At 53.4% G+C, this 26,624-nt stretch overlaps 1 protein-coding gene across 3 annotated transcripts; it reads left to right on the top strand.

Moving 5' to 3' along the window:
* The first annotated feature begins 7,521 nt into the window (after positions 1-7,521).
* Positions 7,522-26,328, top strand: Arhgef19 (Rho guanine nucleotide exchange factor 19). Of its 3 annotated transcripts, XM_021160108.3 has the most exons (17): positions 7,522-7,667; positions 8,780-8,892; positions 14,361-14,795; positions 15,179-15,463; positions 15,611-15,719; positions 15,787-15,863; positions 16,080-16,342; positions 17,242-17,402; positions 17,482-17,634; positions 17,821-17,950; positions 19,551-19,625; positions 19,715-19,804; positions 19,931-20,091; positions 23,452-23,610; positions 23,864-23,943; positions 25,443-25,547; positions 25,860-26,328. In XM_021160108.3, exons 3-17 carry the CDS (start codon positions 14,390-14,392, stop codon positions 26,015-26,017), a joined length of 2,412 nt encoding a protein of 803 aa, XP_021015767.1. In that variant the 5' UTR covers positions 7,522-7,667; positions 8,780-8,892; positions 14,361-14,389; the 3' UTR covers positions 26,018-26,328. The 3 variants fall into 3 exon arrangements, with proteins under 3 accessions (XP_021015767.1, XP_085694874.1, XP_029332345.1); XM_085838748.1 differs by lacking the exons at positions 7,522-7,667; positions 8,780-8,892 and adding an exon at positions 11,020-11,172; XM_029476485.2 differs by lacking the exons at positions 7,522-7,667; positions 8,780-8,892 and adding an exon at positions 13,035-13,127.
* Positions 26,329-26,624: the final 296 nt, after the last annotated feature.

Here is a 26,624-nt window from a genome sequence, read left to right as displayed (position 1 = left end):
TCTGTGGGAATTTGAGGCCAGCTTGGTTTATATTGCAAGTGTCAGGCTAGCCAGGGCTACATAGCGAGACCCATCTAAGAACACCACCAGAACAGAACCCAAAACAAAGATGGCTCTGGTCTTTCTCACACTTCCAGAAACCCTCATCTAACCTCTCTGCCCAAGGGTGTTGCTTTCTGTGGCTCTTCCTGCAGGAGTGCCCATTGCTCTGACTACACTGATGGCCTAGGAATCTGAACAGGCCTGAAGGAACCCTATTACCCACAACACAGTCACCCTGCCCCCATACACACCTGCTGTGCTGCAATACCCTTCATACACAGAAAGCTTTGGTTCCTTTGTTCTAGGAAGACTGAGTCCTCTGGGTGTCCAGGACCCTAGTGGCCTACCCTCCTCGATGAAAGCCCTCTGGATGCTCCAAATCTTCCCACAGAGACGACTTTCTTGGTGTGTATCGTGTTTGCTACGGTCTTCTTAGCATTGTTGAGTCCTGTGCTGACAACTCCTTGTACCTATGGGGCAATGGAAGGCAGGAGAACTCATCCAGACTCTTAGGTGGGTATCCTCAGGTTCCTCCCAGCCTTCCGATGGGTGGGTGGGTCCAGGTAACAGCCTAGCCCTTCACTTAGGCTGGCAGTGCTGCCACCAGCTGTACCACACTCAAGCTTGGAACAGCCAAGACCACACCACTGTGACTGGGCAGGTCACCAGATAAGAGTGTATGACATGCCCAGTATGTTGTCCTCATAAGAGTTGCCTTGGTCACTGGGCAATGGTGACGCATGCTTTTAATCCCAGCACTTGGGAGGTAGAGACAGGTGGATCCCTGAGGTTTGAGGCCAGCCTGGTCTACAGAGTGAGTTCCAGGACAGTCAGGGCTACAGAGAAACCCTGTTTCAAAAAAAAAAAACAAAAACAAAAACAAAAAAACAAAAAAAAACCCAAAGGGGTTGTGTGAAGCTGTGAGTGCCAGCGCTCTCTTCATGGCCAACAGGAACCGAGAGCTCCAAGGCAGGGCTACCTGCAGCTCCAGCATTAGGTCAGGTGTACCTGGCTGACATTAGGGGATGCTGTTTTCCCTCCATGTATGTCTGTGTGTGGGTGTTATTTCCCCTGGAACTTAACAGACAGCTATGAGCTGCCATATTGTGGGGAATTGCAGGTTGACCTCCAGTCGAGCTGAGGTCTGAACTCCGGTGGTGATAATTCACCTACATGACATGGTAGGCGTTCCCTCATGCTCCTGGAACTCTGGGCCCTGCCTAAGTTACTGCTCCCCACAGCCCCCACAAGAGAAGCATGGTCAGTAGTCAAGTAGGCAATGACCCAAGCTTCAGACCTTCAGGCTAAACTCCTCCCCAGTTACTGAGCAATAGTAAAGACCATAAAAAGGGGTGTTCAGCCCCACCTTGCCCTCTTACCCCTCACTCTCACCCCCTCTCTCCTCTCTTTGTCTTCTGCTCTCCTCTCTCCTTCTTACTCTCTCTCTCTCTCCAGCCATTCCTCTCTCTCTCTCTCTCTCTCTCTCTCTCCCTCCCTCCCTCCCTCCCTCCCTCTCTCCCCCTGCATTTCTAAAATAAAGCTCTTAAACCATAGAGAGTCTCTGCTCCATCAAGATCCACTGCGCACTCTGGTCAGTGTTGGGAACCTCTTCCCTCATCCCTCTCTCCAATAACCCCAGGGCTTTAGCAAGGTAGCTTTGGGGTCCCCAGGCAGGGCTGCCCCTTGGCCACCCCCTGGAGAGTGGGATAGAGGAATGCCCACCCAGGGATGAGTGGAAAGGGTAGGTAGCAGCCCTCCCACGCCTGACTGACCAGAGAATAGGTGGAACTCTGGCGGGGTGTGGGACTTTTCTCTCCCCCCTCTTCCTAAGGGCCCCCCTTTTTTAGTTCCCACACCATACGGGTGCTGGGATTTGAAACCAGGTCCTCTGGAAGAACAGACCGTGATCTTAACCACCAAGCCATCACTCCAGCCCCAATTTTGCAGCATTTTTCAAAGTTGGGGTGAAGGTTGTCTTTACCCTTAGGGTTTTACTGTTGTGAACAGACACCATGACCAAGGCAACTCTTTTTTTGTTTGTTTGTTTGTTTTGAGACAGGGTTTCTCTGTATAGCCCTGGCTGTCCTGGTACTCACTTTGTAGAGCAGGCTGGCCTCGAACTCAGAAATCTGCCTGCCTCTGCCTCCCGAGTGCTGGGATTAAAAGCATGCGTCACTACCACCTGGTGACCAAGGCAACTCTTTTTTTTTTTAATATTTTTATTAGGTATTTTCCTCATTTACATTTCCAATGCTATCCCAAAAGTCCCCTATACCCTCCCCCCCCACTCCCCTACCCACCCATTCCCACTTTTTGGCCCTGGAGTTCCCCTGTACTGGGACATATAAAGTTTGCAAGTCCAATGGGCCTCTCTTTCCAGTGATGGCGGACTAGGCCATCTTTTGATACATATGCAGCTAGAGTCAAGAGCTCCGGGGTAAGCCGGGCGTGGTGGCGCACGCCTTTAATCCCAGCACTCGGGAGGCAGAGGCAGGCGGATTTCTGAGTTCGAGGCCAGCCTGGTCTACAAAGTGAGTTCCAGGACAGCCAAGGCTACACAGAGAAACCCTGTCTCGAAAAACCAAAAAAAAAAAAAAGAGCTCCGGGGTACTGGTTAGTTCATAATGTTGTTCCACCTATAGGGTTGCAGATCCCTTTAGCTCCTTGGGTACTTTCTCTAGCTCCTCCATTGGGGGCCCTGTGATCCATCCAATAGCTGACTGTGAGCATCCACTTCTGTGTTTGCTAGGCCCCTGCATAGTCTCACAAGAGACAGCTATATCTGGGTCCTTTCAGCAAAATCTTGTTAGTGTATGCAATGGTGTCAGCGTTTAGAAGCTGATTATGGGATGGATCCCCGGATATGGCCGTCTCTAGATGGTCCATCCTTTCGTCACAGCTCCAAACTTTGTCTCTGTAACTCCTTCCATGGGTCCAAGGCAACTCTTATGAGGACAACATTTAATTGGGGCTGGCTTACAGGTTCAGAGATTCAGTCCATTATCACCAAGGCAGGAACATGGCAGCATCCAGGCAGGCATGGAACAGGAGAATCTGAGAGAGAGGTCCACATCTCCATCTGAAGGCTGCTAGTGGAAGACTGGCTTCCAGGCAGCTAGTAGTAGTCTTAAAGCCCACACCCACAGTGACACACCTACTCCATCAAGGCCACCCCTCCAAATCTCCAAATAGTGCCACTCCCTGGGTCAAGCATATACAAACCATCACACCCTTCAAAGACGCAGTCTATAGGAGACTCTCCTTCCACCCTGCCAACGACAGTGGCAACTACATAGTAACAGTATCTCCTGGGATTTCCACCCATAAAGGCTCCTAACCAGTCCCCATCAAAGACCAGAGGCTTCCATCGGGAGCCTCACTACCTCTGGATGCCAGATTCATTTCCCCCAGGACTGGCTGTCGTCATCTCCTGGGCGAGAGTTTCCTCCACTGTAACGTAGCAGCCCATTACTAGGAAATTGTGCTCCCCCAACCTCTCCATTCATTTCTTCCTTCAGCCCTGAGGGGAGGGACAGAAACACACCACACACACACACACACACACACACACACACACACACACAGAGCGGCTTGAGTTCATCAGTCTCTTCTGAGGGAGCCAGCCTGCAGCACATCCTGGATTTTATACTGGGCTATCCAGAAAGAGGCTCCAGAAGTGACTCAGACTCCCTCTGGGAGCCTCTGGTCTTCAATGGGGACTGGTTAGGAGCCATAACTGGTGGAAATCTCCGTGAGATACTGTTACGATGTAATTGCCACTGTCATTGGCAGGGTAGAAAGAGCCTCCTAGAGAGCCAGACTGCGTCTTCTGGCACCATAAATGTGTCCTCACTCAGTCACAGGCTGAACAGTAGATACAGGCCACCGTCTCTGCAGATCCTTGGGGGGGGCAAGAGGCCTCCTGGGTATTAGAACGGTTGTCAAGTCCTCTCCACTCGGCCCTGCCAACAGGGATAACTCTTAGTGGACAGGAATCCAAAACACTGTAATGGAGAAAGAGGGTAAGCCTCAGCGTGGAGTTGAACTGTGGTCTGGTTCCAGAGGGGGAGGACTCATCGCCTGCAGATGCAGTGAGCCCACAGGTTTGTGGGGTTTCCTGGGCAGTGCAGCAAGGAGCTTGGCGTGTGGAATGAGAAGGTCTGGGTAGCTCCCAGGGAAAGGGTGGACGGCATCATTACATCTTCAGGCTTGGTGGGGCAGGATCGGCCTCAGGGATCTCTCATGTCAAGGGGAGCAGTAGGTAGCCAGCAGGGACAGAGTCAGCTATGCAGTCTCAAGCCCCCATGTTTACCCAGAAAGCTGTCCCTGAGAGCATCATAGGAGAAAGAAGTATTGACTTTTGTGCCTGGAGACAGGGGCACAAGTCCCAGCCCTGACTCTGGCAGGTGATGTGGCTTTCCCTCTCTCTGAGCCTGTTTCCTCACAACGGGAACAGTGAGGACAGCAACATCTCTGTACCTCCTAAGCAGGGAGGAGCTGATAGCTACCAGTCTTTTATTACTCTTTTGGGAAGAAGATGAGTTACAGAGACCAAAATGCACTCTGAGTCCTGGGGCATTATGCAAAGAGCCCAACTCCAAGGACCCAGTGGCTGCATTTGGGTCCTGACTCCAGCACTCTGGACTTCTGGGGACTTAGGCAGGAGGACCTCTAGGTCTCAGGTTCCTCCTCTGTAAGGAGGGACTAATTATGGTACCTACTTTGAAGGGACTTAGGGGAATCACAGTGGCCATTCCTGGCACAAGCTCCGATGACACCATTATCTGGCTTCTCTACCCTGGAAGCAGAAACAGTAGCTGGCACAGCTTTGGGGCTCTCAGATGGCTCACAAGCAGCAACACTGGGACAACTGTGAAGTCACTGAGTATGAGGGCTTTTGGCTAAAGCCTAGAGATGGCTGAGCAATCTCTCCGTCATGTGACATGTGTGCATGCCTCTGTGTGTGTGTGTGTGAGTTTGTGTGCTTGTGTGCCTCTGAGTATGTGCACATGAACATGTCTCTGTGTGCATGTGCCTCTGTGTGTGTATGCCTTTATGTGTATATACGTATGCACGTGCCTCTGTGTGTTTGTATCCATGCCTCTGTGTGTGCAGTGTGCACATGTGTGCAAACCAGACACTTTCCTTCTCTCACACCAGAGTTTGTGCCCATGCTATCTCTAGGGCAGCCTTCCTGACTCTCCTCAGCAGCTGGGTAGAAATATGCCTCAAGGCCAGCAGCCTAGAGGGCACAGAGTATCCAGATTGGGCTAATCCAGAGGGAGACCATGACCTGCCCTTTGGTTTTGGTGAATTCTTGACAGAGGAAACAGAGGGTCAGTGGGGGGAGGCAGAGGCTGAGATTGGAGGAGGGGCAATAGAATAGGGAAACAGTAGTAGGTGTGGTCACATACAGCTTTAATCCCAGCACTCAGGTGGCAGAGGCAGGTGGATCTGCCAGTTAGAGGCCAACCCGGTCTACAGAGGGAGTTCCAGGCCAGCCAGGGACACATAGAAAAGGAAAAGAAAAAAATGAAAGAAAAGAAGAGAAAAAAAAAAAAGAAAAAAAGCTGGGCATGGTGGCGCACGCCTTTACTCCCAGCCCTCGGGAGGCAGAGGCAGGCAGATTTTTGAGTTTGAGGCCAGCCTGGTCTACAAAGTGAGTTCCAGGACAGTCAGGACTATACAGAGAAACCTGTCTTGAAAAAGCAAACAAACAAACAACCCCCCCCAAAAAAAAAACAAAAAAAGGAAGGAAAGATGAGAGAGAGAGAGAGAGAGAGAGAGAGAGAGAGAGAGAGAGAGAGAGAGAGAGAGAGAGAGAGAGAGAACGAACAGGGAAATAGGGCTGAAGAGAGGGCTCAGAGATTAAGACCATGGGCTGCTCTTCCAGAGGACTCAGGTTGGATTCCCAGCATCCACATGGCTGTCAATACCTACTGCAAGCCCAGCTTTTTTTGTTTTTCCTTAAAATATTGCTCATTTATTTGTTTTCAGTTCTGTGTGTGTGCTTCTTAGTGAAAAAGGCATCCCACATGACTGATAAGCACACGTCTACCACAGCCCTGGCTATTGTAAACAACATACTTCGATCATATTCTTTCCCCTCCCTAATTCCCCTCCCAGAACCTCTCCACTTCTCCCCCTCCCTACCCACCAAACTTGACGCTCTTTGTCAAAAACAAGCAAGCGGGGCGGTGGTACACACTTTTAACCTCAGCATTTGGGAGGCAGAGCCAGAGTTCCAGGAAAGCTAGAACTACAGAGTTGTCCTGTTTCAAAAAGAACAAGCCCTTGGAGTCAGATTTGTGTTGGCCAACTCTTTCTGAGCTCGAGGCTCTTGAGTGTGTTTGATACACCTGATGTCACTCCATTGAAGAAGGCTGATGTCCCCTTGCCTGCCAGTATCAGTTGCAAATAGCCTCTTGGTGAGGGGTGGGAGTTTATGTCCACTTTACCTTCCACACACTGGGATTTTTGTCTGGCTCGAGCTTGTGCGGGTCTTCTGCATTTGACAGTCTCTGTGAGTTCATATATGCATCTTCTTGTCGGAGTCGTGAAACTTCAGTTCCCTCTGGATTCATTTGCCACTTCTGGCTCTTCCAGCCTCCCTGCCCACTCTCTGGAAAAGATCCCTGAGCCCTGAGGGTACGAGAAACAGCTCCCATTTAGGGCTAAGTGCCCCTAAGTCTCTCAGAGAGCTGTGGGTCTCCGTTAATTCCCCATCTACTGCTAGAAGCGTCTCTGAGGAGGGGGCTGAGCGATGTGCTGAAGTACGAGACAGCAGCACGTCAGTAGGAGTCGGTTTATTGTTATGCTGATTAATAGGTTTTGCCCCTGGGACCCCAAATGGAGGCCGAGCAAATATGTCAAGATAATTTTAGTATGAGCATAAATTTGTACCTGAATGGGGGATGAGAGTTGTAGGATTGGTCCCTGCTGGCCACGCCCCTGATACCGGTAAGAATATCACAGCCTCCCGCTGGTGTCTGTGCGCTTCACCTGGCTCTGATCCAGAGCACCTACACACAAACACACCCTGCAGGTGGAAGACCCACCAGGCACGGAGGAGGGTGGGGAGTGACTGTAGGGACACCGTGTTAAACCTGGGTGCGACCAGACCTGCCTGGGAGAGGACAGTGTGCTAAGTCCGGGAGGGGTGAAGCATGCCCGGGAGGTGCAGGGCCTGCCTGCGACGGCCGAGTGCGATTGCCTGGGCAGGGCGGGGCCTGCCTTGGAGGGGTGCTGAGCCTAGAGGGCGGGGTCTGACAGGGGCCAGGAGGCGGGGGATGGGGGACGAGCCTGAGAGGGGAGGAGTTGCTGAGAGTGGAAGAGGAGGAGCGTTGAGCCTGGATGGAGCGAGGCTCTGACTACTGTAGAGGGACCTAGCTGGAACCGCAGGAAGCTGAGTCTGTCTAGTACACAGCTGTTCGGCGTCGTCTGGGTTGAAGCCGCAGGACCAACTTCTAAGGGAGGGGAGGGACAGGAGAGCAGAGCTCGGAGTCCACATCCGAGAAGCTCTTGGGACCCCCAAGTCCAAGACATTTCACTACCGGCGAAGGAACTAGCCCTCAACTACTGGAAAAAATGCTGGCCGCGCATCTGGCTTCGTCATCCCCTGGGAGGTAGGCTGAGCGTCTGTCTGGGATTTGCAAGCATCATTGAGTTCAGGCTCTGACACTGGCCAACCTGCTGTAGAAGGAGATTTAGGACAAGGTCAATGTGAACATTCATTATCAAGGAGCCAGAGAGGCGGCTCCGTAGTTAAGCTGGAGGCTCTTGTGAGGATCTGGGTTAGGTTCCCAACACCCACATGGTGATTCACAACTCTATCTCCAGTTTGCCACGGGATCCGACCCCCTCATCTGACATCTGTGGGTACCAAGCATGCATGTCGTGCATGCAAGCAAGCATTCATACAATGTAAAAGAAATCGTATTTGAATTTTTTGTTTGTTTTGTTTTTTGTTTTTTCGAGACAGGGTTTCTCTGTATAGTCCTGGCTGTCCTGGAACTCACTTTGTAGACCAGGCTGGCCTCGAACTCAGAAATCCGCCTGCCTCTGCCTCCCGAGTGCTGGGATTAAAGGCGTGCGCCACCACGCCCGGCGTATTTGAATTTTTATTTTATTATTCTTTATGTGTATGAGTGTTTTGCCTGCGTGTTCACCACATATGTACCTAGTACCCACAGGGGAAAAAAGGGCGTCAGATGCCTTAGAACTGGAGTTACAGACAGTTGTAAGATACCATGTGGATGCTAGGAACCTAACCCGGGTCCTCTGCACGAGCAGTTCTCTTAACCATTGAACCATCTCTCCAAACCCAAATAAATATTTTTTTTTAAAAAAATATTTTTCAAAAAAAGCTGCATCCTTGTTATCAAGTCCTCAGAAGGTGGAAACAAAAAGGTCACGGATTCAAAGTCATCTTTGGCTATAAATCGAGCTCAAGGTCAGCCTGGACTGCATATTAAGTTTGAGGCCGTGCTGAGCGTGGTGGCGCACACCTTTAATCCCAGCACTCGGGAGGCAGAGGCAGGCGGATTTCTGAGTTCGAGGCCAGCCTGGTCTACAAAGTGAGTGCCAGGACAGCCAGGGCTACACAGAGAAACCCTGTCTCGAAAAAACCAAAAAAAAAAAAAAAAAAAAGTATGAGGCCAGCCTAAGCTACATAAGAGACTCTGCCTGGACAAAACTAAACAGAAAGATTAATCATTTTCTGGTCCCCTTTCCCCAGTTCCTTCTGATCTTCCTGCCTTTGGCAGCCTGGCTCCAGTGGAATGTGCCCGCTGTGGTACCTAACAAGTTCAAGGAGAGGTCCTGGCGGTCCATCAAGAGGCGCTGCTTTAGGTCAGTAAGACTTTGGACTCTGGCCCCACCCACATCTGGCTGATTACGCCTCCTAATTGCCCCCACGTCCTGGCTCCTCCCTTTCAAGCCCCGCCCTCTAGAGTGGAGCAAGGATTGGCCAGGCTCCTTACAATAGTCCTGCCTTCGACACGCCCCCTTTTACCTTGAACTTTCACGGGGCCGGGAGAGCTTCCCTCCTCCAGGAGTGCCTGCTCCACCCGACCTGGTGCGACAGAGGCACAATTTCCTAAGTTTTTTTTCCAGGGCTCCCGCCTTGGCCGGGACCCAAGGTCCAAACCCTCTGGTTTCCAGCGAGGGGCCAGAGCAGTGCCTCTTGGGAGGAATAATCAGTTGGCGTTTTCTTCTCCACATCCCCTCTTCCTGCTCTCTATGTAACGTTGACACAACTCTATCGCTCACTCTGAACAGTGTCGTCTCACGGTGTAATGGTCCTTAGGTGGAGTAGAGGACCCCGCTTTGAGCTTAAAGTCATCAGCTAGAAGCTAAAGAACCCACTCTGAGGGAGGGTTCACTGAGGTCTGGGCATGAAGTTTATCTGGCCTATGGTATAGGAAGATTAGGGAACGGGCTTAGTTTAGCAAACCTGGAGATTGAAGATCAGCTGGTAAAGTACTCGCCTGCAAACAAGAGGTTCTGAGTTCAAGCCCCAACACTGTGTAAACTGGTGATCACTGTGATCCCAGCCCTCGAAAGGTAGAGGCAGAAAGTTCAATATCCCAAGCTCGTCCTCACCTACATACCAAATTTTTGGGGGGAAAGGATGTGGAAGGGAGGTCATCCAGGTGCCTCCCAGCACACCAGTCAGTAAGTGGCTAAGGAGGTTGGCAAGTGATGGAGCCAGACGAGCCTGGGTTTCCATACTGATTATGATTATTCTCTTTCAGTTTTTGTGTTGACTTATTCGTTTTTATTTTTCTATGTGTGTGAGTTTTGCCTGCCTGTCTGTAAGTGTATGGACCACATACATGCCTAGCATTCAGGAAAGCTAAGAGAAGGTGTCAGATCACATGGTTGTGAGCCGCCATGTAGATATCAGGGACTGGGTCTGATTTCTCTGCAAAGGCAGCAAGCGTTCCTAACCACGGAGCCATCTCTCCAGCCCCCATGTCGTTCTTGTTAATGATGCCCCTAGAGCTTTGGTTTCACCATCTGGAAGAGGTGATGGGACGTCACGGATGGGAGAGTACTCGTGTTTAGGGGTACAAGCCTCAGGTACTCAGCTCCTGAATGGTAGCCGTCACAGTGTGGGCTTCAGAGGGTCGTAACGCACAGTAGGTAGACCCATGCTTTACACACAGGAAGTGTACAGGCTTTCAACACTGGGGGCATCGTCCTTGCAGCTTACCCTCCATACTCTGGGAATCGCACCCGCTTGCCAATTGCAAGGCGCTCACACACATAACAGGCGCTCACACCCAATCCAGCAACTAGGAGGAAGTGGCTTTACCTTTTCGGCAAGCTTGGCAAAGTCGTGTGCCTGGCACAGATCATGGACCAACCCGCCACCACTATAGAGGCTTTCTTGACCTCAGCAGTGTCATTGACCTTACTAAAACTCCCTGTGGGCTGCTGCTCTCTATGAAGGTTTCACTGGGGATGCAGATGCTGAAGACCTAGAGGTTGGTCACTGCAGCAGGAAAGGGCCACTGGTGGGGAGTGGCCACCTGACTTCTGTCCCCCAGCTATGCAGCTGAGTGTTCCTAATGTACAGATGTGGCTCATGGGGGAGGGGCGGGGGTGGCAAAGGAGGTCTCAAAATCCCCGAGAAGGGATTCCAGATTTGGAGGTTCCTTTGCAGAGCTTCCAGGATGTCCTCCACTCCCACAAAGTCCCCGCCCATACCTAGGACTTGGGTAGCTCCAGAGAGAGAGGGAAAGAGAGAGAGAGAGGTGGCCCACCTCCAAGGAGCAGATCCCAGCTAACGTCATCTTTAGGCAGTTGTCTGGGGTCCCTCCGAGCTTCTGGGAGGCATAGGGCTCCCATTGTTCCAGCCCCCTCTCGTACCTGACTGGCCAAACCGGTTCTGGGGAAGGGGGGCGGGGAGCAGGCACGTTGAGACAGCCGCCTGCCTCTGCAAGGCTCCCTCCCCCTCGCCTCCCCCCCTCCCTGCCCCACACAATACCCAGGAGCTTACATTGCCCGGCCTTGGAGCCATGCTGACATGGTCCTCTGAGGACTTGGCTACAACCCCATTGCCCCCAGGGTGGCCTGGAGCCCTGGACTGTACCAGCAGCTTGACGGAGGAGCTCCCCGGCTGAGGTAGGGCCCTGGGTCAGCAACCGTCCTCCCCTTCCTGTATCCCGAGGGAGTCCTTTGTGCTGCCTGCCTGCTGTTTCTGGCTTCAGTCCATTCTTGCCTTCCTGGGACTTTGCTTGGCTTGGAACCCCCTTTCTGGCCATGACCTCCAACTAGGTTTTGTCCCTTAAGGAGCAAGGGAATCTGGCAGGGTCTGTTCCTCTGAGCAGGCAGCCAAAGGGCATGGAGCAGGGAGGGAGGGCGGGCTGGGTACCAGGGCCAGAGGTGCTGTCCCAGACAACAGCAGTGCCTAGGGATGCTCTGGCAACTTGCTAGGCAGGCTGGTTACCCTCTCTAACTAGTAGAGACCATTCCCTTGGCCTCTGCCGATCCTTCTCAGCCTGCAGAGACACCTATGAAACAGGTTTCATAAAGGGGGACCTGAGGGTCACCTGTCACATCAGGATACCAAGGCCCGAGGATGGGCTTGGTCAGTGTCAACACAGGACCTCAAACCCTGGTTTCCAGAGGGATCCTTGCTTCAAGAGCTCTAGTGTGTCCTGGGATCACATCTGGGTACCCAGCCACCTGAAGTTCCTGAGACTTTCATTTTTATATTCTCATCAGAGAAGTGCTACACAGTATTAAACCCAGCTCTAGACCTAAATCACTAACATCAGCATTGGGTGGTCTGCATCCTGAGAAGCTACTGGGCTGGCGTCCCAGCTTGACAGGCAACTCCCATGTCCTCTTCCGGACACTCTGCTTGGCTTGGAACCCCTGTCCAGCCATGACCTTTCCGGGCCTGAGCATTGTGGAAGGAGACCAGCTTGACACCCCTTGCCCCCCACCCCTGACACATCTCTTTCTCCTGTCCTCCTGACAGCCCTTAGCTCCTCCTTCAGCCTTCTCCTCTGAGGCCTGAAGATGCTTCTGCCTTAAGCTCTGATGTTTTGCTTATTTAACTTCCTAAATCATGGTGGACAGGAGTTGTTCTCCGGGGGGCGTGGAGGGGGGGTTCTAGGCCCGAGTATGCACTTACACCTAAAGGAGACCTGTGCGCTGGACAGGAGCTAAGTCTGCCCCTCTTCTGCTTGCTCCTACTACTGGCTGCTGGCCCAAGGCATCCTCCACCAAAAACTGAGGAGACGACACTCAGGGGACCGCCTACCAGTGACAGGGCTCACAGTGCCCTCCCTGTACCTGAGGCATTGCTGTTAATTCTTGTATTAGCATCAGGAAGTGGGTACCAGCTCTCCTACGTTAGGTTGAGTGAGCTACCCAGATAAGGACTTATAGACCTGAGGGATAAGGGCTAAACAAGGGAGTGAGCCCCTGAGAAACAGCCAGCCTTTCCCTCAATCCCCCCCAAACTGGGAGAAGAAGCTGGGGTACAGTGGGGAGCCCCAACTCTCACCTACCAGACGCACCCTGATGTCTCTGGTTCAGGCCTGGGGTCAATGCTCCATCTTTTTGTACTGAGTCCTTGAAGGTTTGAGCCTTGCAACAGTGAGCTGGGACCTCCTCCAGGAAGCCTTCCTGGCATACTGAGACTGGGCTGGGCCCAGCCCCCTTCTGTGTTAGTGCCTGTGGTTTGCTTCATGCCAACTCAGATTCTAACAGCTTTTGTTTCGGCTCTCCCACCAGGCAACCCCACTGAGCTATTATTTCTTCACCCCAGTCAGTCTCCCTGTGTTTGTTTGTTTGTTTGTTTGTTTTCGGGACTTCTCATCTGCCTGGGAATCTGGACCAGTCTGAGATTTGAGGTGTCTCAGCCTCAGCCTGTCCCCGGGGCCTCAAGAGTCTCACCCTCTGTGGTTTCTCTTCTTCAGTCTTCAGAGCCAGTTCCTGAGCTGTTGTCTCTAAGGCCGCCATTTCTCTGGGTCTCCCTCTTATTTCTGCCAGACTGGGCACTGCCCCTTTGGCCGAGGGGCCTCTGCCGGGGTCCTCGCTGCCCAGACTGCCCACAGCGCAGCCAGGCAAGTGTAGGCCCCCGCCCAGCCCCAGCCCGCTGCCTGCTCCCTCCCTCTCTTTGCCTCACCACAGGGTTTGATGAATCAAACTCTTTGTCTGGGTGGGATCTCCCCCAGCCAGCTGGGCAGAGACAGGGCTTCCCCTGCCGGAGCAGGCAGGCAGCAGCAGCAGCAGCTTCAGCTGAAGAGGTGAGGGGCAAGAGAGAGGCCACGGAGGGCCCAGGGCAGAGGCTTGAGGGTCTTGGACCACTGGGCTCACCATCCCGCCCTGGGGTGCTGGCATACTGCCCAGGGATGGCGTCCTGCCCAGAAACGGCCCATTCTGCCTGGCTTGATCCAGTGTCTGGGAGCTGGAATGGGGATAAACCCCTCAGTCACCCCAAACTGGGGATTGGGCATCTCTCTGCTCTTTCCTGGGAGGGACTAATCTGGGTGGTGGCCCTCCTGCCAGTCTGTGACCCTCCCAGCCAGCTTGGCAAGGCTGTAGGCATCACTCAGCATGAAGGGCCTCAAGTCTGGGTACGGAAGGGGGTGGATAACTTCAGAATGAGACATTGGGGGCCGTGTGTATCTGCATCCTGGAATGTGCGTACATGCCTGGAACTTGTGTGTGTGTGTGTGTGTGTGTGTGTGTGTGTGTGTGTGTGTGTGTGTGTGAGAGAGAGAGAGAGAGAGAGAGAGAGAGAGAGAGAGAGTGACTAAGAGAAAAATCTAAGCCCGTGTAACAAACCAAACCAAAAAAAAAAAAAAAAAGGATGTGACTGTATACCGGGTACTGGAGTTTGACATGTTTCAAGTTATCTTTGAGACTATGTTTGCCAGAAGAAAATGTGGGTCTGTGTGCTGGAACATGAATTTGTGTGACAGTGTATGTTATCTGTATGTCTGGTCACATGTCCACATGTGAGAGACTATCCTAGGTGGCTAAGAACGCAGCTTTGGAAGCTGTGACACCTGTGTGAGAATCCTGGCTCTGCCATTCGGTAGACTCTCCTCACCTACAGGCATCAGTTCCTTAAGTCAGTCAATGGAGATTAAATGAGATGCTATGTGGGTGCTTCCTCATCTGCTAAGTGCTGGTGATTCCTACTGGTGTTTATTAACAGGCATGTGAGTGTATCTGTGTCCTGTGCGCACGTGTGCTGTGTGCAAGAGGGTCTGTGCGGGCCTCCAGGACATGGTGGCTCACTGTCCCTCCCTGTCGTACTATATCTGGGTCTGACACCTTCTCTCCTGCAGGCCCAGGAGGGTGACAGAGTAAAGGAGGAATGGACTGTGGGCCACCAGCAACCCTCCAGCCTCACCTGGCTGGACCACCTGGCACCGTCCGTCGCCCAGTAGCTGTGTGCCAGCAGGAGAGCCTGTCCTTCGTGGAGCTGCCTCCGAGCCGACTGTGTGTGGATCTCTTTCCCATTGCTCCAGAGGAACTGCAAGCTCCTGGTAGCCGCTGGTCCCTGGCAACCCCTGCCCCTCTCCAAGGACTGTTATGGCCGACATCCCCAGGAGGCCCAGATACCCATACCGCCTCCACCAGTGGAGGAATGAGACCCGGCAGGGCTGGCAGCTGGCCTCACTGTCCTGGTGCCCAGCCCCCAACTCTGGTGGAACCATGGAGTTCTCAACACATGCAGCCCCAACGCAGGGCCAGCCACAGTGGCTCAGAGAAGTCAGCCTGTGAGTCACGGGGGGTGGGGGGGGAGGGGGGTGGGGGGGTGGGGGGGTGAGGGGGAGGCTTGAGGCAGCCAGGGGAGGGACTTGGTGGCTCTTTTTGAACCCTTTAAACTCCGAATGCCCCAAAAGGCAGGGCAAGTTTTAGGGACAAGGGAAAGATGGCTCATAGGGCCCAAGTGACTTGTCAGGATTACATAACTAGCCTGGCAGCCCCTATTTCCCTGTTCCCTTGCCTTCCGCAGTCAGGCCCTCTACTCTCTATGTAAAGCTCTAGCGATCTCATTGCCCTAGGGACCTTATTTTGATGTTCAGGGTCATGCCGCCACAAGGAGGAAGATGGGGCAGACTACAGTGGGTGACAGGTGTTATTTTATCCCCACCCCTAGGGCGCAAGATGCAGGTGTATCGTAAGGAAGAGGCCACCGGCGGCACTGAGACCCCTACGGGCCTTCTGGAGACTGGCCAGGCTGCGCAAGAGCATGCTCTGTGTGCGCTAGAGCCCGGGCCCCAGGAGCTTTCTGGGAACGCCAGAGGGGTCCTTGAAGCACCGGAGCGAAGGCGTTTCTCGGCCTCAGAGCTGATGACTAGGCTGCATTCCTCTCTGCGCTTGGGGCGCAGCACGGCCACCAGGGTTCTGACCTCGGGCTCAGGTGCTGGAGCCATCCGGGAAGGTACCAGCTATTCTCCGGGCTCTGAGGGTAGCCTGAACTAGGCAGGCAGGGCACAGCCTACCAACCCGTGTTAACGTCTTCGGGTGATCACCCAAGTGCTCCGTGTTGTTCTCTGGATCGCCCAACCCCAGCTTTTGTTTTCTGTAGGGAAACTGCCCGTGAGGGAATCCCGAAGAGCCGAGATGAGGACGGACAGTGTGTCGCTGCCAGGACCCGTCGATCTAAACGAGGTCCACGGTGGTCTGGTGGAACCCAGGTACCCACCTCTCTCTTGGGGCTCGGGTTGGGGAGGGATGCAAAGAGGTCCTGACGCTCTTTCCTAGGCTGGACACGCATGACAAGCCGACTCAGGATCCCAGCAGCGCCACTGAGCGGCGCCAGTCCCGCTTCCTCCTTAATTGTACGTGCGGAGATGCTGCGAGGGGCTCTGGGGAGATGGGGGCCGGGGACGTTGGAAACTGGGGATCCCGCTTTGGGGGGAGTTGGGAGGTAGAGACAGTGTGCTGCAAGGAAGAGAATTGCACTCCCAGGGACTAGCAGGTGGGCTGGCGTACAGTTGGCGCCCAATTAGTGTTTCTGGCAAGGGTAAAGAGCTCCCGCTCCCCGCCCCGCCCAGCTGTCCTCTACCAGGAGTACAGCGACGTGGCCAGCGCGCGCGAGTTGCGGCGGCAGCAACGTGAGGAGGAGGGCCCCGGGGACGGAGCGGAGGGCGCGGAGGAGGGGCCCGGGCCACCGCGCGCCAACCTCTCCCCGAGCAGCTCTTTCCGCGCGCAGCGCTCGACGCGGGGCTCCACCTTCTCGCTGTGGCAAGACATCCCCGACGTGCGCGGCAGCGGCGTCCTGGCCACGCTGAGCCTGCGCGACTGCAAACTGCAGGAGGTGATGGGCGGGGCTAGAGGAAGGGGGTGGGGATCCGAGAGGAATAAGGGGCTGTCAACGTAGAGAAGGGGTGGGAGAACCTGGGAGAAGAAAAGGACTCAGGAGCCCAGCGGGGAAGCCAAGAGACAGGGCGGACGGGTGGAGCCCAGAGCAGGACGAGGCCAGAAGCTGGTGATGGGATCTGAGGGGAGGTGAGGGGCTGTCAACTTGCAGGGTGGGTCGGTGTGTGTGGAGGTGGGGGGCGGGGAGACCTGGGAAGGAAAGGTTAGCCGCAGAGCCTGGAGAAATAGACGGGTGGGTCTAAAAATGTAGGGAGGAGCCTATGACAAGGGGGTGAGCTAGAAGTCCAGTGGCTCAGCCAGACTCGGGGACTGTCAAAGCCCAAAGGGTGGGTGAGACGTCCTGGGAAAGTAAGACTCCCCCAAGCTGATAGTGAAGCCTGGAGGGGATCGAAGGGGGGGAGCCAAGGACAGGGCATGGCCAAGCGCCGGCGATTAGGGGAGATTAGTAGGGGTGAGGCACTATCAATGTGGAGAGTAAGTGGGAAGACCTGGGAAAATAAGGGTCCAATAAGCCTTAGGGGGAAGCCAAGGGAGAGGGCGGGGTCCAGGACAGGGCAGGAGACACAGGGGCGGGGCTATAGACCACACCCTCGCTGGCTGGGGCGGAGCTAAAACTATGGGGGAGGGGGTTAGCGGGGTGCCCTCAGGGAAAGACCTACCTTAACGGAGCTTGTCAGCTGGCAGCTAGGGTGTGCCCGGGCTCCACCTGGCGCCAGATTATCCAAAGGGCTGAGGAGGGCAGGGAAATGCTGTCTGTAGAGGCTGTCTTTTCGCGGGAGACCCGGGTCCTGGGTGGCCTGGCTCTGCCCTGATCACCCGGCCTCCCTCCTCCCTCAGGCCAAATTTGAGCTGATTACCTCGGAGGCCTCCTACATCCATAGCCTGTCGGTGGCCGTGGGTCACTTCTTAGGTTCTGTGGAGCTGAGCGAGTGTCTGGGGACTCAGGACAAGCAGTGGCTATTTTCAAAACTGCCCGAGGTCAAGAGCACCAGCGAGAGGTGAGGGAGTGACCTGGCCTGTCTGAGTGGGGACAGAAATCTGTAGTGGTGCTGTCCTTGATCTTGGCTCTCCTGGCAGGTTCCTTCACGACCTGGAGCAGCGTCTAGAGGCCGATGTGCTGCGCTTCAGCGTGTGCGATGTGGTTCTACACCATTGCCCCGCATTCCGCCGGGTCTACCTGCCCTACGTCACCAACCAGGCCTATCAGGAGCGCACCTACCAGCGCCTGCTGTAGGAGGGGCTCTACGGTGGGGGGCTTGGGCAGACATAGGCGCAGAGGATTGGGTGAGGCAGGATCTGTCAGTGAGGCGAGGGCTTCTGGGAAGAAGTTATACATTCGGGATAAGGGAGACCCGCCACATGGGGCAGGAGTGTTGAGAGATCCACTAGTGACAGCACACTCTGTCCACTGTCCAGCCTAGAGAACCCCAAGTTCCCCGGCATCCTGGCTCGCCTAGAGGAGTCTCCTGTGTGCCAGCGGCTGCCTCTCACCTCCTTCCTCATCTTACCGTTCCAGAGGGTTACCCGCCTCAAGATGCTGGTGGAGGTAGCTCACTTCAGACAGGGCAGGGAGGGAGAGGCTGGTCTGCAATCTATGGTCTGTGGCCTTTCAAGCATGTGTTTTGTTGTTATATCGTCTTTCTTTCTATTAGTGTATACGGATTATGCATAATTGGCCTCATAATATTTTCTTTTCTTTCTTTCTGTCTTTTTGTTTTTCTTTCTCTCTCTCTTTCTTTCTTTCTTTCTTTCTTTCTTTCTTTCTTTCTTTCTTTCTTTCTTTCTTTCTTTCTTTCTTTCTTTCTTTCAGATTTATATGTAAGTACACTGTAGCTTACTACACTCCAGAAGAGGGAGTCAGATCTTGTTACAGCTGGTTGTGAGCCACCATGTGGTTGCTGGGATTTGAACTCAGGACCTTCAGAAGAGCAGTCAGTGCTCTCAACCACTGAGCCATCTCTCCAGCCCCAACATTTTCTTTTCTTCTTCTTTTCTTTTCTTTTCTTTTTCTCTTCTTTTCTTTTCTTTTTCTTTTTTTTTAACAAATGGGTTTTCTGTTTTTCTTTTTTTTTTTTAAGATTTATTTATTTATTATATGTAAGTACACTGTAGCTGTCTTCAGACACTCCAGAAGAGGAAGTCAAATCTTGTTAGAGATGGTTGTGAGCCACATGTGGTTGCTGGGATTTGAACTCAGGACCTTCGGAAGAGCAGTCGGATGCTCTTACCTGCTGAGCCATCTCACCAGCCCTTCTTTTCTTTTTCTTTTCAAAGATTTATTTATTCATTATATGTGAGTATACTGTAGCTGTCTTCAGACACACCAGAAGAGGGCATCAAATCTCATTATGGATGGTTTGAGCCCCCATGTGGTTATTGGGATTTGAACTTAGGACCTCTGGAAGAGCAGTCAGTCTCTTAACCACTGAGCCATCTCTCCAGTCCCCTCATTATAACATTTTCATACATATACAGGTCATACTCAAACCTTCTTTTTTTTAAAAGTTATTTGTATTTATTTATATTCCCTTGGATCTGTGGGTGAAAGACACATACACACACAAGCTTTTTTTTTTTTTTTTTTTTTTTTTTTTTTGAGACAGGGTTTCTCTGTGTAGCCCTGGCTGTCCTGGAACTCACTCTGTAGACCAGGCTGGCCTCGACTCAGAAATCTACCTGCCTCTGCCTCCCAAGTGCTGGAATTAAAGGCGTGTGCCACCACTGCCCGGCTCAAACCTTCTTCTTGTCTCCACCCCCACCCCACCCCACCCCCACTGGCACCCTTCCTCTTCCCAGGTGACTCTCCTACCCTCTTGTCTTTTTTTTTTTTTTTAAAGATTTATTTATTATATGTAAGTACACTGTAGCTGTCTTCAGACACTCCAGAAGAGGGCGCCAGATCTTGTTACGGATGGTTGTTAGCCACCATGTGGTTGCTGGGATTTGAACTCTGGACCTTTGGAAGAGCAGTCGGGTGCTCTTACCCACTGAGCCATCTCACCAGCCCCCCTCTTGTCTTTTTTTGTGTGTGATCCAATGAGTTTCAATAGGGCGGCTTATAGGGACGTGAGTGAGGGGTAATTTACTCCTGGACACCTTACAAGCGGCAACAGCATTCAGAAAAATGTCTCCTTCTCTCCCACCAGAACATTTTGAAGCGGACAGCACCGGGCTCCCAAGATGAGGACATGGCCACCAAGGCCTTCAGCGCCCTAAAGGAGGTGAGCTCAAAGGGTTAGAGCTGTGGGCATCTGAGAGCCACGTCTTCCCATAGTGGGGACCCAGATAACGGCCCCCATCCCGCTCCCAGCTGGTGCAGGAGTGCAACGCGAGCGTGCAGTCCATGAAGCGGACGGAGGAACTCATTCATCTAAGCAAGAAGATCCATTTTGAGGGCAAGGTAAGAGACGGCAATCCTCCTGGCTCGGGGCGTAGGGCGTAGGTAGTCACTGCCCATGCCTTCCTTTCTCTGCTCCCAGCATCCCCCGCTTCACCTGCCCTTCCTGTTGCTCACCCCTCTCTCCAGATCTTCCCGCTGATCTCACAGGCCCGCTGGCTGGTCCGGCACGGGGAGCTGGTGGAGTTGGCCCCCCTGCCCGCTGCACCGCCAGCCAAACTGAAGCTGTCCAGCAAGGCCGTGTACCTTCACCTCTTCAATGACTGCCTACTGTTGTCCCGGAGGAAGGAGTGAGTGGGGCTTGGGGGAAATTCCATCCTTTGTCTCCTGTGGTGGACTCGCCTCAACTGGTCTGGGGCTGAGCTGCAGGGTGGCCTGGACCTTGGAGGCTCTGCAACCAAAGCATTGAGGCAGGCCACTCTATCAGGCAGAGGCGAGGGGTGCGGGGACTCGCCCTTGCTCTTGAGTCTGGGTCAGGGATGAGACACATGGCCAGGCCAAATTCCGCCACTAGTCCCGTGACAGCAAGCTCTTGGCAGCTCCCCTGTGCTGGCACACTGCACAAACGGTTCCTTTCTGTTCCGGAGATGCCTCCCCGGCAAGCAGGTTCCCTTGTCAGTCTCAAAGTTGGGGAGAATAAAGGGGCCAGGAGGTGGACGGACCCCAGACCAATACCCACTGTCCTGCTACACCCTGTCTTCATCAGTATGGAGAGTGCCCCACAGCTGTGATTTTTTTTTTAATTTTAGATTTATTCATTTATATGAATACATTGTAGCTGTCTTCAGAGACACCAGAAGAGGGCATCAGATCTCATTACAGATGGTTGTGAGCCACCATGTGGTTGCTGGGAATTGAACTCAGGACCTCTGCAAGGGCAGTCAGTGCTCTTAACCATTGAGCCATGTCTCCAGCCCCTCTGATGTTTTATTTTGTGTGTGTTCTGACGTCACAACGTGGAGGTTAAAGGACAACCACTAGGAGTCATTTCTCTTCTTCCACCATGTGGGTCTTGGGGATCAAACTCAGGTCACCAAGGTCGGTAGCAAGTGCCTTTACCCACTGAGCCACCTCGCACCAGTGAAATGCCCTTGCACTGCCAGGCTGCACCAGGCTGTGCTGGCTGCTGAGGATATAGAGATGAATGAGATTTTTCTATGTCCACGGGAGCCCTAGACCTGTGGACATCCATCTTGATAGCCACATCACTGGTCACTGGTTTTTTTGTTCCTGTTTGTTATTGTTGAATGTTTTAGTTTTTTTTTTTAAAGATTTATTTATTTATTATATGTAAGTACACTGTAGCTGTCTTCAGACACACCAGAAGAGGGAGTCAGATCTCATTACAGATGGTTGTGAGCCACCATGTGGTTGCTGGGATTTGAACTCTGGACCTTCGGAAGAGCAGTCGGGTGCTCTTACCCACTGAACCATCTCACCAGCCCTGAATGTTTTAGTTTTGAGACAGGGTCTCACTAAGTAATTCTTGGCTAGCCTGGAACTTACTATGTAGGGCAGGCTAGCCTAGGACTCACAGAGATCTGCCTGTCTCTGCCTCCCAAGCACTCTGCTCAAAGGTGCGTATGGCCAAACCTCACCTGGATTCTTCATTTTCTTTGTTTGTAGTTTATAAGGCAGGGTCTCATTCTGGAGTCCACACGGACCTGAAACTCCATGCGTAGTCTAGGTTTGTCTCAGACTTAACCACTCAGCCTCCTGAGTGTCGGGAATTCAAGCATGGGCTACCATTTGGTTGGTTTTGGTTGTTTTAATTACACGTCTGTGCGTGAATGTGTGAGGATGCTCTCAGAGGCTGGAGGCGTACGGCTGCCCTGGAGCTGAAATTACAGGTGGTTGTTTTAATGGGAAGCTATGCTAAGGAGACTGATAGCCTGGTCTGAAAATGAGTAAAGTTGCCAGAGGAAGAGACTGGAGCTGGTTTTAGTTTTGTTTGTTTTGCTTTGTTTTATTTATTGTTTTCTTTTCGAGACAAGGTTTCTCTGTGTAGACCCTGGCTGTCCTGGGACTCACTCTTTAGACCAGGTTGACCTCGAACTCAGAGCTCCACCTACTTGTGCCTCCTGAATGCTGGGATTAAAGGCATTAACCACCACTGCCTGGCTTTTTTTTTTTTTTTTCTTTAAGTAAGATTTAGTTTATGTGTATAGGTCTTTTGCCTACATGTATGTCTGTGCACTTCCATGTGCATGCAATACCCAAAAGTCCAAAAGAGGGCACCAGAATCTCGAGAACTAGAATTTCAGACCATTGTGAGTTGCCACATGGGTGTTGGGTTCTGAACCCAGGTCCTCTGAGTCTCAACAAGGGCTCTTAGCCACCTCTCTAGCCCTTGAGCTGGGTTTTGAAGAGTGAGTAGGAGTTTTGTATAGAGAAGTGATTTGGGAAAGATAAGTTATAGCTGAGCAAGGTGTGCCTAGGGGTTGGTGAAGCTGGGCCGTGGACGGTGGGAGAAAAGACAGTGTGTCAGGATGAGGGCGCACGCCGTTAGTCCCGGCACTCTGGAGGCAGAGACAGACAGAGGCCAGCCTGGTCTACATAGCAAGGTACAGACAATGAGGGTTACATAGTAAAATCCTGTTATTAGATAGATAGATAGACAGACAGACAGACAGATAGGCAATGAGAACTGCATAGTAAGATACTGTTGATAGATAGGCAGGTAGACAGACAGACAAACAAGAGAGGGGAGTGGGGATGTTGAAGTCATGGTAGAGGCTGGTCTTGTTCTGAGAGTAGGGATGGGCTGTGCAGAGGATCGACATTCTGGTCCTGGCCAGTTTGCAGGGCAGAGTGGTGGGAGAAACCAGAGACTTGTGTCCAGGTGAGCATAGCGAGTCAGGTGGGGGCAGGTGCTTCAGGATAGACAGTTGCCAGGGCAGGGAAGCAAAGGAAAAGGGGACCCGCTCCCCTTAGTCCAATGGTTCTCAACCTGTGGGTCACGACCCCTTTGGGATTGAATGACCCTTTCATCAGGGTCACCTAAGACCATCAGAAAAAACATAGGTCTTTTCATTATGATTCATAACAGTAGCAAAATTACAGTTAGGAAGTAGCAGCGAAATACTTTTATGGTTGGGGGTCGCCACCCCATGAGGAGCTGTATTAAAGGGTCGCACGCAGCATTAGGACGATTGAAAACCGCTGCTCTAGCGTGTGTATGGGGGGAGGTGGACATGATGCAGGCCTCCTGCACAGCGAAGTGTTACAGGAGAGGAGGGGGGCCTGTTTCTGGGCTAGATTAACAAACCCAGGGTCCGGACCCACCTCCCTGCCTCTTCCACCGGCAGACTCAGCAGCACCTGGCTCTGACTTGATACAAGCCCCATGGGAGTCCAGGAAACAGTGCCACAAGCGTCCTTGGGGTGGGAGTGTGGTTCCCATAATCTTCAGCCAGCAGAAACTGAGGCCATTGAACTCAGTGCATTCCTCATGCCTTAGCCTCCTGAGCTCTGTTTGGATGCCGTGATAGGACCCTTATTGCCAACTGGGAAATGGCGCCCAGTGAAGCCAGGCCTGGAAGACCAAACAAGCCTTCCTTCACCCTCCACCAGTTCACGGGGTCCTGCGGTGGCTCAGGGGTTGGCACCCAGGCTCTGGTGACCCTTCCTGCCCCGCTGTCTGTTTTCCAGGCTCGGGAAGTTTGCCGTTTTTGTCCATGCCAACATAGCTGAGCTACAGGTTCGAGACCTCAGCCTGAAGCTCCAGGGCATCCCAGGCCATGTGTTCCTGCTCAGGCTGCTGCACGGGCAGCGCGCCAGGCACCAGCTGCTGCTGAGAGCACGGACCGAGTAAGCAAACCCTGAGCAGGGGCCCTGCTGCACCCGCAGAGGCAGAGAGCGAGGCTGGATGGGAGGCGGCGCGAGGTCGCGTTGGCTAAAACTCCGCGTAGAAGCAGTGGGGTTTGGGGCAAAGGCCTGGTGCCTTGCTTTGTAGCCAAGGATGTCTGCACCTTACCCAAGCTCTCCCAGTTCTGGTTCCCACCCCTGCTCTGGGCCGTTGTAACTTGCCCCGCCCCGCATAGCCACACCTCCCCCTCCATAGAAGTGAGAAGCAACGGTGGATTTCAGCCTTGAGACCATCCAACCCCCAGGAGGACAAGGAGATCACATGTGATGGGGAAGGTAGGACCCAGAACTCTCTGGGGTGGCTCTGAAGACCACTTAGGGGCTGGGCAGGGTGCACAGGCCAACCCCGTAGGCGCAGGCAACCCATCTTGCAGACTGAGAGACTCAGAGAGACTCAAGTGCCAAGTCTAGGTCGTCTGGGCTAGACAGAGCTGGGTCCGGAACCCACAGCTGTCTGTCTGTGTCGGTTGCAAAGCAGATAGGCCTGGTGTATTGGGGGTGGGGGGTGGGGTTGCTAAGATGATGGTGGTAACGGGTTGGAGGCTCAGCTGGGATGGAGGCAGCTCCCTTGGGTGTGATACAAGGCTGTCAAGCAGGCCACATCTCGTGGAGAGGATCTGGGCAGCCAGTGGACCATGGGTAGCCCTGGAAGGTGTTTGAGCAGAGGCACAGGTCTGAGAGGGAGAGACAGACACATTCCTAGCAAGCATGCGCTGTGGCTATGTCCGGGGACTGGACTCATTTTATTTACTCCTCGTGGTGATCTAGTTAGCCAGGTTCATTGGCTTCGGGGTTTTTTCCCCATCTTAGAAACTAAGGCTCAGAAAGGTTAAGTAACTTGCCCAAGGTCACACAGCCAGTTCCTGCCTGAGCTGAGAGTCAGGCCAGGTCTGGTCTTCTCCCTCCCTCCCTCCCTTCCTTTCTTCTTCCCTTTTTGAGACAAGAGTCTTGCTGTGTAGCCCAGGCTGGCCTTGAATAAGTAGCAAACCTCCTGCCTCAGTTTCCCTATGTACTGGGATTGCAAGTGTGAGCCACCACACCCAGCTCAAAGTCCTTTGCAGTGTTCTTTCTCATCTGTCTACTCTGTCATCAAACTCTAAGGGCTGGAGCGGGACAGAGTCTCTCATTTGGGCTCTGAGCCCCACTGAGGCCAAGGACCAGCCTCCTCCTCTAGCCAAGCCATCAGCAGAAGCCTCTGAGAGATGGCCCTGAGGGTGGAGTCAGGGCCCACAGCAGCCCTGTGTGGCTGGAACAAACATCCTGAGAGTCTGAGGGAAGCAGGCTAGGAGGGGAGGAGAGCCAGAGTGGGCGGGGTCACGCAGAGCACTGTGGGTCTTTTTTTTTTTTTTTTAAGATTTATTTATTTATTGTATATATATGGGTACACCATTGCTCTCTTCAGAGACACCAGAAGAGGGCATCAGATCGGATGGTTGTGAGCCACCATATGGTTGCTGGGAATTGAACTCAGGACCTCTAGAAGAGCAGTCGGTGCTCTTAATCACTGAGCCATCTCTCCATCCCAGCACTATGGATCTTGAGGGGCCTTTGTGACTTTAGACGCCCAGAGAACTGTTGGGGCATGTAAAGGGCATTTGGGGTTTGTGGGGGAGTCTAGAGGTCAGTTCGAGGTGTCACCGTGAGCTGGGGTGGTCAGCACACTTGGTCAGAGCCTCAGGTTAGGAAAGTTGTCTGCGATGGGTCCCCGGTTTTCTTTTTCCCCACTGCCTCCCATCTCTGATCTGGGGACTTCTGGACCCTCTCTCGGCTCTCAGACCGCCCCCAGGTCCAGTGTGTGAGGACCTACAAGGCCCTGCAGCCGGATGAACTCACATTGGAGAAGACAGACATCCTGGCAGTGAAGACCAGGACCAGCGATGGTGAGAACCAGGCCTTCCCAAGAGCCCTTTTGAGGGGCAGGATGTAGCTACATGACCAACCTGTCACAGGGGAAGGTTATGTAAATGGCGACCAACCACAGCATTCGGGAATCTGGTTAGACCAGAAGAAGGACTTCCTGCTTGAGAATGGAGAGTGATGGGGGAGAGTAGGAAATACCCTTCTCAGAGGTGTGGCCCTTCCCAGGAGCTGGTGACGTTATGGTAATGTCACCTGGCCCCTGGCTGGCATCGGGCTACACGGTGTTCCATCCCAGGCCCATCTGGCAGCCCTTCCTTGCTGTGTGTTCCTAGGCTGGCTGGAGGGTGTGCGCCTGGCCGATGGTGAGAAGGGATGGGTGCCTCAGGCCCATGTGGTGGAGATCAGCAGCCTCAGCGCTCGACTGCGCAACCTCAGAGAGTACAAGAGGGTCTCCAATGCCAGCAGCAAGCTGGGGGACCCACCTGCCTGATGCTTTGCTGGGGCCCGGCTGGGGCCACTCGGGTGCGGGTGGCCTCTGTGTGTCTGAGGGCCGCCTTCACAGTCACTGGGGGGGTGTCAGTCCTGTAAATATGCTCTGGCTGCCTCTGCTCACAGTCCGAGCTGGGGCCTTTGCACTGGCTGCCCCATCAGGAGGGCGGGGCAGCTGGCTGTTCCTGCTGTCACTGGTCTCCAGGTGTCCCGAGGGCAGAGGGGCTGCCTCAACCTGCTACTTTGTCCTCCAAGTAGCAAAGTGTCAGATCCAAGCAGGCTTGAATATTAAAGTGACTGTGAGTTTTCCTAGTTGCCCCTTGTGGCCTGTGCCAAGAAAGCAACCACCGACTGGGGGGCCTTGAAACTATCAAAGCACAGTTCAGAGGCCAGGCTCGCAACTCAGCCTCCTGGGCTGGGCTCCAGGAGGAGGTGATGCCGGGGCCCCATCAGGATTTCAGGAGAGAATCGCTCTTTGCCTCTGTGAACTTTGTGGTTGCCAGTGAGCGGCACTTGCAGACAACGTCCAATCCTACTACTTGTCCTCTGTCCGCCTCCAGCTGTGAGCCTGTGGCTTCACTGGGAGACCCCCCGCCCCCCAACCATCT

The sequence above is a fragment of the Mus caroli genome, unplaced genomic scaffold, assembly GCF_978045245.1.
Source record: "Mus caroli unplaced genomic scaffold, Mus_caroli_1 scaffold_6, whole genome shotgun sequence".
Taxonomy (NCBI): domain Eukaryota; kingdom Metazoa; phylum Chordata; class Mammalia; order Rodentia; family Muridae; genus Mus; species Mus caroli.
The sequence above is the reverse complement of the archived record's forward strand: the minus strand, read 5'-3'. Positions and strand labels throughout refer to the sequence as shown.

Bases quoted from the DNA above. Each gene is read 5' to 3' on its own strand.
- Arhgef19 (XM_021160108.3), top strand. From the start codon at position 14,390: ATGGACTGTGGGCCACCAGCAACCCTCCAGCCTCACCTGGCTGGACCA. The intron at 19,626-19,714 runs GTGAGCTCAAAG...TCCCGCTCCCAG, and splicing joins CCTTCAGCGCCCTAAAGGAG to CTGGTGCAGGAGTGCAACGC. The intron at 25,548-25,859 runs GTGAGAACCAGG...GTGTGTTCCTAG, and splicing joins GAAGACCAGGACCAGCGATG to GCTGGCTGGAGGGTGTGCGC.